Source organism: Xiphophorus hellerii, chromosome 9 (assembly GCF_003331165.1).
Source record: "Xiphophorus hellerii strain 12219 chromosome 9, Xiphophorus_hellerii-4.1, whole genome shotgun sequence".
Lineage (NCBI taxonomy): Eukaryota > Metazoa > Chordata > Actinopteri > Cyprinodontiformes > Poeciliidae > Xiphophorus > Xiphophorus hellerii.
The window spans coordinates 27,614,137-27,627,562 of record NC_045680.1 but is presented as its reverse complement, the minus strand read 5'-3'; the positions used below and the strand labels follow the sequence as shown (position 1 = coordinate 27,627,562).

At 41.7% G+C, this 13,426-nt stretch overlaps 1 protein-coding gene across 3 annotated transcripts in view; it reads left to right on the top strand.

The window, feature by feature from the left end:
• naaladl2 (N-acetylated alpha-linked acidic dipeptidase like 2) overlaps window positions 1–13,426 on the top strand; it is a 421,085-nt gene that overhangs the window by 400,216 nt on the left and 7,443 nt on the right. For all 3 annotated transcript variants that reach the window (XR_004340546.1, XM_032572669.1, XM_032572668.1), the window contains one exon: window positions 1,051–1,249. Coding sequence is in view for 2 of the 3 variants with exons in the window: in XM_032572669.1 (XP_032428560.1) it covers window positions 1,051–1,249 (199 nt within the window). In the remaining variant the exon portion in view is untranslated. The remainder of the gene's footprint in view (window positions 1–1,050; window positions 1,250–13,426) is intronic.

The window sequence follows — 13,426 nt, the reverse complement described above, 5'->3', positions numbered from 1 at the left end:
GATAACACAACAGAAATATTATTCTTTTCTTCCAAACAAAATGGGTTTTTAGTTTATTAATGGCTTGCTCTTTTAACTTATTAGTTTTTTTCCCCCTTCTCCAGGGGAAAAATATAAATAAGAGTGAATGGTGCTGTATACAAATCTGTGCAACATCTTTCAGATTTATATATTTATTTTTTTCTTAGCTATATTTATTAATTTTTATTTTTAAGAACAAAATGCATCACCAAACAAAAGCTCAGTAACACGGTTTAAAGGAGAAACCAAAAAAACTTTCCTGGCTTTCCTGGGTCAGACATTAGAAAAGGTCAACAGGGCAGGAGCCCCGGGCCCCGACTGTTAGGGGCCCCACAGATTTTTAGTTTTTGTTTTTATTTGTGTGTTTTTTTGTTGTTTTTTTTAAGAAATGCGTGTTTTGCAAACATTGTACTTTATTGAAAACTCCTGGCCCGAATCAGTGCGAATTGTATAAATATTTTAGGATTTTATGAAAATGAACAAAACTCAAATATTTGAAAAATATGAAGTTATGGTACTTTTTGTGGACAACATGGAGCTACCAACCAGCTTAGACCTGCATCAGATCAGGCCCGCTGATGTAAAGGAGTACATATTAATGTACTTTAATTTGCATTGGTAAAATCTTTTTTACCAATAGAAACTGACTCCAGCCCTGCGGCCAGCACCCTGTAAATCTGACCGTGAGGTTTATACATTTTCAACATTTTATAGTCCAAGTCTATGAGTTAATAAATGTACAACACAAGATGGTGGACACGTCTTGTTCGGTGTAGTCCAAAAATGGTTTCCATCCAAGGATATCAGTGGACAAAGCATGACAATAAGTCAAGTGGGCTGTTTTCCAAAATAAGCTTCCTCCACCTAAAAACAGGAGACCACTTGTTGGGAAACCATTGCAGTAAAATACTCTTTTGAGCACAAAAGGTTGTTAGAATATTATACATCAAATACATATAAAAAGATTTTTACATGTGAAAGCCATGGTGAGGTATCTTAATGTTGTGTTTTTTCCGTCTTGTTGCTCAGATAAGAATGTGGTATCGCCTCCCCTGCTGTCCTCAGCCTCCGCTCTCAGAGACCACGCTGCGTTCTTCCAGTCCGAAGCCATGCGCCCGGCGAATGACCCCAAAGAGCGTGACCCCTCCCACGTACGCATGCTGAACGATGTGCTCCGTGATCTGGAAAAAAGCTTCATCATGCCACAGACGCCGGCCGGAGTGTTCAGGTACACACTGGACAGAGGAAGCTCCTGTCAGATTCTGTTTACTGCTGAGCAGTTTTCTACCAACCCTGAGACGCTGTCTGCTTTTTCATTTTGGAAAATGGATTAAATATTAAACACTCACAATATTAGTATAAAAAAAATTGAGAGTATGACAAGATCCACTATTTGCTTTCAGTAAAATTTATCTTGCTTCGTGGTTTTTTATGTGCAAAATCTAAGATGTTCTGCTTTAGTTAATAATTCACGATGGCTCAGAAGATTCCTACAGGGTGAAAATAATTAGTTGTAAATTACTTTAAAGTTGTTTTTGGCAAACTAGCAAGGAACTTTTTCTCTACGTATTTTTTTCCCGTCTTCATCTCATTAACTTCGGATTTCTGTTATTGAAGAGTCACTCATACACAGCAGCACATCAGTGGGAGTTTAAACACGTTTTGCTCGTTGTTTTTCTTCCAGTCAGCCTTTAAGAAAAATGGATGCATTCCTAAAACACTTTCAACTGCACAGTGAAAGTGTTGTTCACTGGAGAACAAAAAGGAAAGTAAGGGAGAAGCCTGTAAAATGGATTTGTTAAATCTATTAATTTTATTAGAATAAACTGAAATCCTCTAAAAGCTGTCAGACAGTTTGGATCCATGTCGGCTGTTTGAGATTGTGCTGCAGGTCGTCTGCAGGAGACATGATTAATATATTTATTATTTTGGGGGGTCATGATTAATATATTTATTATTTTGTGGGGTCATGATTAATATATTTATTATTTTGTGGGGTCATGATTAATATATTTATTATTTTGTGGGGTCAGCTGGACTGTGACGTTCCTGTTGGAAATAAATAGTTTTTCAATACATTACAGTTTCTCAGCTGTCAATTCAGACAAGTCAAATATTAAGCAAACTGTAAGTTACATTTAATCAGAATTGCAAATTAATAATCCAAATCAGGATAGCACTAAATATTCTTGCATTAAAGTGTTTCAGGCAAGTTGATATTTAGCAAAATACTAATTTTGCTAATAGTAGTAAATTCAGAACTTCAGAAATTTATGACAACACTGGACCTCCCTTATGCATTGTCTCATTTAAATAATCAATCAATTCATAAAGTTCTGGGCTTCTATTTCTGAAAGTAGATAAACGGAATGTCTACTTCAAAATATCCAGTAACATTTTACTGTTCTGACAAACTTTGACAACATTCCATAGTTTGCCAGTGTTTGTGTATTTATGGATAAAGCTTTTGGTTCTCAAATGCCAGAGCTGTTTTTTAATGGAAATGACACACACACAAAAATAATTTTCTGAAAGTGGTTTTTGATTACACTGCAATACAGAAGAACCAAAGAAATTGGCATGATTGCAAGTTAGTACAATATATTTCTAAGGACTACATGTAAAATATTATCTAATAGATTTTTAACTTTAGTCGATTATTTTTCTATCTGAAAAAGGATGCATCATTGCGACACTTTATTCTTTTGCAATCTGCAGCGTCAGTTCTAGAATTAGAACTACCATTCTAAAGTGATTCCTTCATGCAGAGGTTGGTTTAAAGTTTTCAGGACTTTTGATCACGTGGACCTCTCTGCTAAATATAATCATTTGGAGTAAAACAGTTTTTTCTCCATTTCAATGATCTCCTGTGATTATAGGTGAAGAGGGGGCTACTGCACATTGATGCAGAGTCATGCAAATTGCTCCCATCTGCTGGACATGATGGGCATCGTTTTATTTTTAGTGCAACCTGCTTTGTAAATCTGCTGCAGATATGAAGGAGAAGCAGGAATGAACAATGGACATTATAGTGGTTTGTGAATGAATCCCAGAGATTTTAGGGGCTTGTTGCACTCTTTGAATCTAAGTTTAAATAGCATACAAAGTCAAAAGAAAATTATGATACATCTGCACTACAAGGACTACAGTGCAGAGGCAGTGCTTGGTGGAATGGTCAACCAGACGGGGGATATTAATCCTGCATAAGGTGATTAAAAACAACAAATAGTCAAAGTAAAGGTTCACCGCCACGGTTTCCTCATCAATAGATTTCAGTTCCCAACAACTTAAAGGCAAAATTTTCTGACTAGAATATTAGTAGGGCAGACAGTTCTGAAAATCCAATTTATTACAAAGTATAATCAAGCAGATCTACATGATATGCTCTTTCATTTAATTCAGTTTAGCCCAATCGTTCTCTTAAAGTCTCAATTAATAACAATTAAACAGCCATTGTGTGACACATATATCATTCCAAATTATGTTCCAGTGAAGGTCAAGCACTCTTGAGTTTAGAATGTATAAGTGAAATGCCAGATTTGTAAATTTGACTAAAGGTCGTCAGCTGAAGTAATTAGGTGATTGGTCAGTGTGTTCCACTTAAGGCCAGATGGTTTTATTGAGTGAATAAATTGGTTTTAAATAACAAAATTAATTTTGACTGTGCTCCTACAGGGCACATTAAACGCTGTAAACAGAGATCTGAATGAATTCTTCCTTGACATATCCTCGTCTCACTGTTCTCTTTTGAGAGTCATTTATTAAATGCCAAAATAAAGGAGAGTGAAACGGTCACATGGTGTGTCATATATCCCCTGGAGTTATTTAAATTCATGGCTTCATTTCAAAAGGTCTTCCAGTCGTCTGCCATCAAAGAGATAATTAAATGGGCCTTTATTAAATGTCAGCTGTTTAGCATGCAAAACTCTTTATTGTCAGAATATGGTGATAAAGCAATATTGTGGACTCTGATTGGTAGGATGTTACAGCGGCTGAATGAAAGCAGGACAGGAGTGTGGGGGGAGGTGAATGCAGCTTTTCACAACCTTCTTTCAGGGTACACCTGTTTGGGTCCAATCAGCTGCCCAGCAACAGTTTGTCCAGCTGCTACCAGCAACATTCAGAAAAACAGGATGTTAGTCTGTGAGAAACAGCAAGAAAAAAAGGGGCTAATAAGCAGCCTCAGATGTATGTGAGCAGTGATCATTACGCTTGTGATATTTATGATGACGATTTATATGAGTTCATATAAATAGGCTCACAGTTGAGGCTGGTGCTCAACCAGCGAGCAACCGGTTCCACGTTAGTTTCATCGGACCACAGAACACGTCTCTGGAATGTTCTCTGTCCCTGTGTGCATTCGAAAACTTTCATCTGACTTTTTATGTTTCTTTTTGGAGTAATGGTTTCCTCCTCACTGAGTTGCCTTCCAGTCCATGTCAGTACAGGACACATTTCACTGTGAATAATGACTCTGTCTCCCCAGCTTCAGCAGCTTTTTCACAAGGTCTTTGGCTGTTTTTCTGGTGTCCATCTACACATCCTGGACCAGAACCCGTCTCCTTCCTGAGGGGTGGGATGGTTGCGAATTTCCATCACGTCTACATTTGTGTACAATTGTTTGAAAAAATAATGCACCTCCTTCAAGTGTCTAATAACTTGAAGACACTTGAAGTTATTAGTGTCTTCACTAATAACTTCACTAAGTTGTCAGGATCTGTGTTTTCTGTGTTCATTTAGAGTTTTTTGTGTCCTTAAGTCTCTTCGTTGTCCTGTCCTCCCCTTGATTGTTCCCAGGTGTGTCTCGTCTCTGTGATTACCCTCCTGTGTATTTAACTCCACCTGTGTTCCTTGTTCCTCGTCGGGTCCTCGTCTATGTTTCGTCAGTGTTTCCTTGTGCCTGCTTCTTGTTGCTGGACTTATTTATAATTAAAATCATCATCATATTCATCTTACCTGGGTCTACAGCGTCTGCCTCACCAACCCGCACCACACCTCATGACAGTAGGACCCGACCAAACCGATCGGTGAGGCAGCTTAATATGGATCCAGCTGGATTAAAAATGTTCCCTCCTAAGAGGCAAACCGGACCGAGGCGGAGATCCAGCGGGGAGGAGAGGGCATTGGCGGAAGCTCTCGCCGACCTACAGCGGGAGCTTTTCCGGGGGACGAGATTGGTGTTGGCACCCCCCGGATACGGCCCCCGTCGATTCCTCCGTCCGGGAGGTCAGCGACGTGAGCCGCCGGTGGACCCGGCCCCTCGTCGCCTTCCGGAGCTGTCACCCCCGCAGCCGGTTCCAAGGCTTCGCTGCGGCTCGCCCCCGCGGCCGGTTCCAAGGCTTCGCTGCGGCTCGCCCCCGCGGCCGGTTCCAAGGCTTCGCTGCGGCTCGCCCCCGCGGCCGGTTCCAAGGCTTCGCTGCGGCTCGCCCCCGCGGCCGGTTCCAAGGCTTCGCTGCGGCTCGCCCCCGCGGCCGGTTCCAAGGCTTCGCTGCGGCGCACCCGAGGCCGAATCAGCCGGCGTTCCAGCCGGCGCACCCGAGGCCGAATCAGCCGGCGTTCCAGCCGGCGTTCCTTCCGAGACTCCCAGTGTTCCTTCCGAGACTCCCAGTGTTCCTTCCGAGACCCAGACCCCCAGCGCTCCGACTCAGACTCCCTGTGTTCCTCCAGAGACTCCCTGTGTTCCTACCGAGACCCAGACCCTCTACGTTCCTTCCGAGACCCCGACTCCCGAGACCCTCTACGTTCCCTCCGAGACCCCGACTCCCGAGACCCTCTGCGTTCCTCCTGAGACCCTGACCTCCTGCGTTCCTCCTGAGACCCTGACCTCCTGCGTTCCTCCTGAGACCCTGACCTCCTGCGTTCCTCCTGAGACCCTGACCTCCTGCGTTCCTCCTGAGACCCTGACCTCCAGCGTTCCACCCGAGACCGAGACTCCCTGCGTTCCACCCGAGACCGAGACTCCCTGCGTTCCACCCGAGACCGAGACTCCCTGCGTTCCACCCGAGACCGAGACTCCCTGCGTTCCACCCGAGACCGAGACCCCCTGCGTTCCACCCGAGACCGAGACTCCCTGCGTTCCACCCAGCGTTCCGACCGAGACCCCCTGTGCTCCACCAGAGACCCTGCCTCGGGGGGCTCGTCGTCGCCGTCTGTGGGCGGCCCCCGGGACTCATCGCCACCTCCAGCGCCGCGGACGGCCGCCGGACGGCCTCCGTGGTTCCCGCCTCCAGCGCCGCGGAGGCCGCCGGACGGCCTCCGTGGTTCCCGCCTCCAGCGCCGCGGACGGCCGCCGGACCGCCTCCGTGGTTCCCGCCTCCAGCGCCGCGGACGGCCGCCGGGACCGCCTCCGTGGTTCCCGCCTCCAGCGCCGCGGACGGCCGCCGGACCGCCTCCGTGGTTCCCGCCTCCAGCGCCGCGGACGGCCGCCGGACCGCCTCCGTGGTTCCCGCCTCCAGCGCCGCGGACGGCCGCCGGACCGCCTCCGTGGTTCCCGCCGCCGCGGACGACCGCTGGACCACCTCCGTGGTTCCTGCCTCCTTTGCCTCCGCCCACCCTGTGGGTAGTTTTTTGTTTGTTTTTGGACTCTTGGCCCCTCTTGTGTTTCCGCCCACGATGGTGGGTTGTTTTTTGTTTTTCTGGACTCTGGCCCCCCGTCCAGCGCCCCTCCGCCCACCCTTGTTGTGTTTTTGTTTTTTCTGGACTCTGGCCCCCCATCCGGCGCCCCTCCGCCCACCTTTGTTGTGGGTTTTTTTTTGGGCGTCTGGTAGCCGCCCTTGAGGGGGGGGTACTGTCAGGATCTGTGTTTTCTGTGTTCATTTAGAGTTTTTTGTGTCCTTAAGTCTCTTCGTTGTCCTTTCCTCCCCTTGATTGTTCCCAGGTGTGTCTCGTCTCTGTGATTACCCTCCTGTGTATTTAACTCCACCTGTGTTCCTTGTTCCTCGTCGGGTCCTCGTCTATGTTTCGTCAGTGTTTCCTTGTGCCTGCTTCTTGTTGCTGGACTTATTTATAATTAAAATCATCATCATATTCATCTTACCTGGGTCTACAGCATCTGCCTCACCAACCCGCACCACACCTCATGACATAAGTGAAGTTATTAATAACTTCACTAATAACTTAACTTAGTGAAGTTACTAAGTCACTAATAGTGAAGTCACTATTAGTGAATGAACAAAAAGAAAAAAAAAAATTCTGACTGAAATTTAGCAAATATTTTGTTTTCAGCTAAATATGCTAGTTGACGTTATACAGAATCCATAGAGTTTCAAATGGTAAACTTTGTGTTTGAATTAATTTTGATAAGAGATTAAATTTAATCCATCAGAGCATTTGACCCTGAGGGCAGGGAAACTCACAGCTTTGAACGGATGTTCATTCTAGACAGCTTACAACATCACCATGTTGTTTACGGTGCAATGCGTCCTGGATGGATGACGTATGGCAGGTGTAACATAGCCTACATTGATTGTTTTAAAATTGATAATTGTAATTTCTACCATCATGATTTTAACATAATAGTACTTGACTGAATACCAAACTGAATTAGCAGTTCAGTACTTTAATGCAAGGTGAACAGATGAGGCTCCAGGCTTAACTAAGCCTGGTTTCGAGCCTGGTCTGGAGCAGGCTAGCTGCACAGGATAAATCACCATGGTAACTTATGCATTACTGCTTTTGTGACCAGCAGCTCCTTTGTTGGATCAAAGTCCATATGAATGTATCTGTCTTTTGTTTTTTATACATAACCTCATCCTTTTAAAGTGTCTCTCTGTGTTTTGTCGAATAAAACCTAAATTGTGACATTGAATCCAGCTCAGTCAGTTACACTGCTGCAGCAGGATTCTTTCTGCTCATGAAATTCAGTATATTAAAAGATAAGAGCTAAACAAATAGGGTTTTGCATAATAACTCTTTGTTTGAACTCTAGTCCTGATTCTAAAACGTCTGCAGTCTCCCCTCTCGCCCGTATGTAATTAAGAGGAAAAGTACGTAAGCCACACAGGATTCAACTGACTTGGGGGAAGAAACTCGAAATTACAGTCCAGCTTTGCTGCACCATCATGATAAAGAAATGATGGTGCAGCCCTCCCTGGTAATTTTATCTCTGTCTCAGTAAAATGATGTGGGGGAGTAGTTGTGATTTAACCCTCCCTCTGATTGTTTTACATCTGGAGCAGAATAGGAACAATAAAACACATACTGGAGCTTCACAGAGTTACGTGCATTTTTAGAAGTTCTGATTAAATAAAGAAAACAAGTCAAGTTTTATGCTGAGAAACATTAGATTTTTTTTTTTTTTTTTTTTTTACTGCATTTCTTGGCAGGAGCTCCTCGGGGCAGAACAGCTGTTATTAATTCATTGGCTCTGATCCAGATCAGCTGATTAATTTGCTTAGGTCAAACTACACAGTTAAAAAATAAACACTATAAATGAAATGAAATTACATTTAGAGTCCAGCTGACCTTGACTGTCGGCGGGAACCTCCTTGTCTGATGCTGTAGTTGTGGAGGGTTTTGTGACAGTAAACCCCTGCTGTGTTTGATTTTAGCATTCACACTGGCTCTCTCCTCCTCCTGCGGCTCTTAAAGCGATCTGCTTTTCTGCTGGATGCTTTGACAATAAATGGTGTCTGCTTTTCATTGTTATTCACTGTTTATGGCAGTAATAGACATGTTAATTGTCCCCCTACTTCCATTAGCATCCAAACTAAAATTAGCTGCTTCATCATGCTTGGAAGCCATTAAGGCTTAATCACGTTCATTTATAAAGGACATTACTATTCCTTCACAGAGTTGGAACAATTGGTGTTGGGATGCTGAACAATCATTAAACTGTTTACTTGGAAAACCTGAGCTGTGTTTGAACCAACATGAATACAGAATTCATTGTGTATTTATAATCTGTAAGCTTCAGTGAAGGGCGTTGAGTTGATGATTTGTGGAGCAATGTGCACAATAATGTTTAAAAAAAGAGCATCAATATTCAGTTTTTGGGGTTATGATGTTTACCAGAATGTAAATTCGTCAAAAGCCAGCCTCAGATTTACAGAAACAGATTGGGGAATGTTGCATGTAAAAAAGAAAGCACACCCTTACTGTTTTCATATGAACCACATGTATTTGATTAGCTGATTAAAAACAGGTTTGAGCATTTTTTGCTGCTGTGTAGATTACAGCTAAGAATGTTCCTGAATGTCAATCTGAGAAGAGTAACCATGTCCGTAACACTAGAGCAGGAGTCAGCCTGTCCAATTCTCTACTGCTACTTGATCCAAAGTTCTGAAAGCTGCTACTATTGACGTAGAACTATGATCAAAATCTCATCATTTTGTTTGAGAGGAATCCACCTGCTGAATGCAACACCAGACCCGGGACAAACGATTTCAACCTTTGTTGTTTGGATTTTTATTTAGTGGTTTTCTCTTTGGATAAACTCTTTATTGTTTTTCTTTTTTTGTAATTCCTTTAAATTTAAGCTTTAGTCTATCTGTACACTCTCAAAGCTTCTTCTTGACATTCCAAAGGTCAAGTAGTAGTAGTCTGTTTAATTATCCTTTAATCTCAATTTTGGTAGACACATGTTGAGAACGCTGAAACAACGCTGCTGCGCTGAGCGCTGATTAAACTGTTATTTATAGTATCAAATCCTCTTTTGAGATCTATTAATACACATACAGCAAATCTCTTTTTATCTATAGAGTTAGTAATCTCCTCAATAAAGTTCAGTTAGTGCATGTTATACTGATTGTCAGATTTGCTTTCTTGTCTGAATTTTTTTCTGTACTCTCTGTCCAGTCTGCTTTCTCTAAGTTCCTCAGCTCAGCCTCCTTTGTCTTATGTTCATGTTTTTCATCAGTTGTCCTTCTCACCTGTCTGACATAGTATTTAAGTTCTAGTCGTGCCTTGGTCTTGTGTGGGATTCTTGTGCGTTTACATCTTTAGTTGGAGTAAACTGATGTTTATGTCCCAGTCAAGCCTTAAATTTTAAAGAAATCTTGGACATGCCTCTTCACCTTTAGCATTTTGGCTCTTCCTTATATCTGCCTTCACCAATTGTGCCATAATGTACATAATGTATGAAGTTCTGCAGACTTCTAGGTGTCACTTCATTGCTACTAACATTTTCACAACAGCTCATGCATTTCTTTGAAACAGTACAAATTGCAAAACCTATATTTAACCTGCAAAAGAATGTTACTAGTTCGGAATGTATAAAAGCAAAAGAGCAAATATTCATATTAATGAAAGTGTCAGTGGGATCAGAATGAACCACAAAACCTTTTCTGCATAGACTTTCACTTTCTGGTGTTACATTTATAAACCCACAAGTTTAGCTCTAGATGTTATGTAGGGCAGACCATGCATAACCCCCAGTAGCACACCAGCTAAACTAACTCCAACCTATTCCAGCCAGGTGCTACTGGACTCAACTGATGTTAATGTCAATATTTATTTTGACTGTACTAGTCAAATGTAATTGGGACAGCAAAGGCTTCTGAAGTGCGATTAAAAATGAATCTCTCGTAGTTCAGATTCCCCTCTGGCAAAGCAGATCCAAGGCACTGCAACATATTTAACACTTCGCTGTAATAGTTCACTTTGTCCCAACAAAGTCTAGTATACGTTGCAATAATGTAAAAGGTTTGGTAATGTAGGGGGTGATGGTTCATTCTGTCATTTTATCAAGTTCCAACTTCACATGTTTGAGGCAGATACTGTATGTTACAGTGAAAAAAAGGTGAAATGTGATGAAGAGATTAAAGCATTGCTTGTGAATTCATACATGTTGAATATTATGGTCAGTGCTCCATTTATTATGGTACAAAAGTAATTCTAAACAGGTGGTGGTTTTAGTCTAGATTTAAAGGAACTCCATGTTTCAGCTGTTGTGCAGTTTTCGGAAAGTTTGTTCCAGATTTGTGGTGCATATAAGCTGAATGCTGCTTCTTCATGTTTGGTTCTGGTTCTGGATGCAGAGCAGAACCAGAAGACCTGAGAGGTCTGGAAGGTTGATCCAACAACAGCAGATCTTTAATGTATTGTAACCGTTCAGTGATTTATAAACTAACAACAGGATTTCAAAGTCTATTCTGTCAGTGGAAGGACTTTAGAACTGGGCGATGTGCTCTATCTTCCTGGTTTTAGTCAGAACATCAACAGCAGCGTTCTGGATCAGCTGTAGCTGGAGGGTTGGATTTTTATCCAGGCCTGAGAAGACACTGCTGTAGTAATCAATGTGACTAAAGACATGAGTGGATGAGTTTCTGTAGATCCTCCCGAGACATTAAGTCCTTTAATCCTGGAGATGTTCTTCAGGTGATGGAAGGCTGATTTTATAAAGCAATCGTTTCACTTTGTAAGTTGAAATGATTGCAGTAGGAGAGTGTAGCACATGTGAGGAGTGTAGTGGCTGCTTATTCGTTTTAGTGTAAAGCCACTATATTGTTCAACAAGCTTCAGTTTTCTTTTGTTGATGTTTATTAGCTTGGCTCTCAGCTGATGCGTTTCTGTCCCACGATATGCTCTTGTGCATCTCTTAGTCAATTAAAGAAGTGCTTACAAAATCCACACAAAGTGACGAACGACGAACTTTACTTTTCTTTGAGCAGATATTACAAAGGATTCTTTAATCTTGCACAGCATTCCACATTTAACGGTCAAAAAACTGAGTAGAGCTCCGTTAAACACACCGCATTCAATTTCCTTTCTGAACTAACGTGACACAGCACTTTTTATATATTTTCAATTATGTCCATTAGGTGCCGCTTTTCTAGAAAAACATACTAAAATAGAATCTTATTGTTAAGAAATATCTAAATATGCAAAAGGCATACACAATAATAAACAATGTTACAAGCTAACATTTTTGGCTCTTACAAGGAAGATCAATATGGAGTTATACAAAAACAACATGGAACTAAATCAAGACCTTAACTCTCAGGAAACAAACACATAAAACAGACAGATTACAGCAGGCTTTGCAACTACAATGAGGTTTTGCCTGTCAAATGATTGATTCATAAAATCCACAGTCTGTCACTCTGCTTGCATATATTATCCATTCCAGTTTTCATCTTTTTGGGTGTAGTGTATGACTTCAGTGCACATGCAGTAGTCGTGTTATGCTTCAGAGTTTAAGTTCCACATTTACCTCCAAGACTAATGTGCCAACTTAACCATACCACCATCTTTTTCCAGTTTATGCACCAGAATAAGGACTTTGATACCACAGTTTGCTTCTTATTGAAGGCAATAAAAGACTTGCTAGAACCACTGAATTTGCAGGCCATCTGTGTTAGAGCAAACATTTCACATTATAAGCTGTTCAATTTTTTTCCATAAAGCAATAAATGTGCCAATAACAGAAGATTCTATTCCGCTTTCTAACATTATCCATATGTAGTTTGAGGCTTTGTATCAAACATTATGATTATGTTGATTTAATAACACATTATGCTGTTTAACAGCAGGTCCCCGCTGTTTAGAGTGCTTTTAGAAATTGAAGGACATTTTTAGTTGATGGATTTTTATTCTCATTAAAAATGAGCCAAAAATCACTTGCAAAAAAAAAAAACAACATTTCTTCAAATATGTCCATTATGAATATCCAGAAATATTTTAGCTTATCATGATCTCTTTTTTATTCAGAATGATCACATACAATCTTTTACTTTACTAAGAGCTTGTGGAGATAAAAGTACTTCTTTGAAATCCACAGAAGTCTGAGAGGCTGCAGACGCTCCAAGCAGCCACCGGTCCTGGAAGCTTGCTGCTGCAGCGCCTGGACTCAAACCTGAGGCCCCAGACTTGGCTTGAACACAATTTGTTGTGTTTCAGAGCAGCAGGTGGTCTCCATTAGGGGTCCTTGTCAGGATTTGGAGGAGCACGTCAATCAATAACAGACATCTTCTCTAAACTCAGGTTCTTCAAAAGCAGCTCCTATAAACCAGAACGGTAACAGACAGCTGCTGAACGGCCTCCTGTTTGTTAGGAACGAGACTTTGAGCATCAGCTGTGTCTCTGTTGTTGGTGTGTGGAGTTTCATTTTGGGTCTGCTTTCAGTTCCAAAGCTGCCAATTATTTTTGTACTGGTACATTTTGGCATGAAAAAGATGAGAGCCAACCAGAGGTGTTTAGACAAAAATGATAAGATTGAAAAATGTTCCACTTGATTATAAAATCTCAACGAAGCTGCTTCTAGAACAGCAATGGTCTACATTGGCAACATGGAAGAAGTCAATATGTTGTATTTCTATATGAAACATATGTTTCAATATGTGTTTCAATGTGTGGTTGAATTGTATTTCACACAATACAATAAATGTGGTTGTAATATAGTGCAGTCACATATTTGATGTGATAGACCAGCACTAAACACCTCACAGTTATGAGTTGGAGGGGAAAA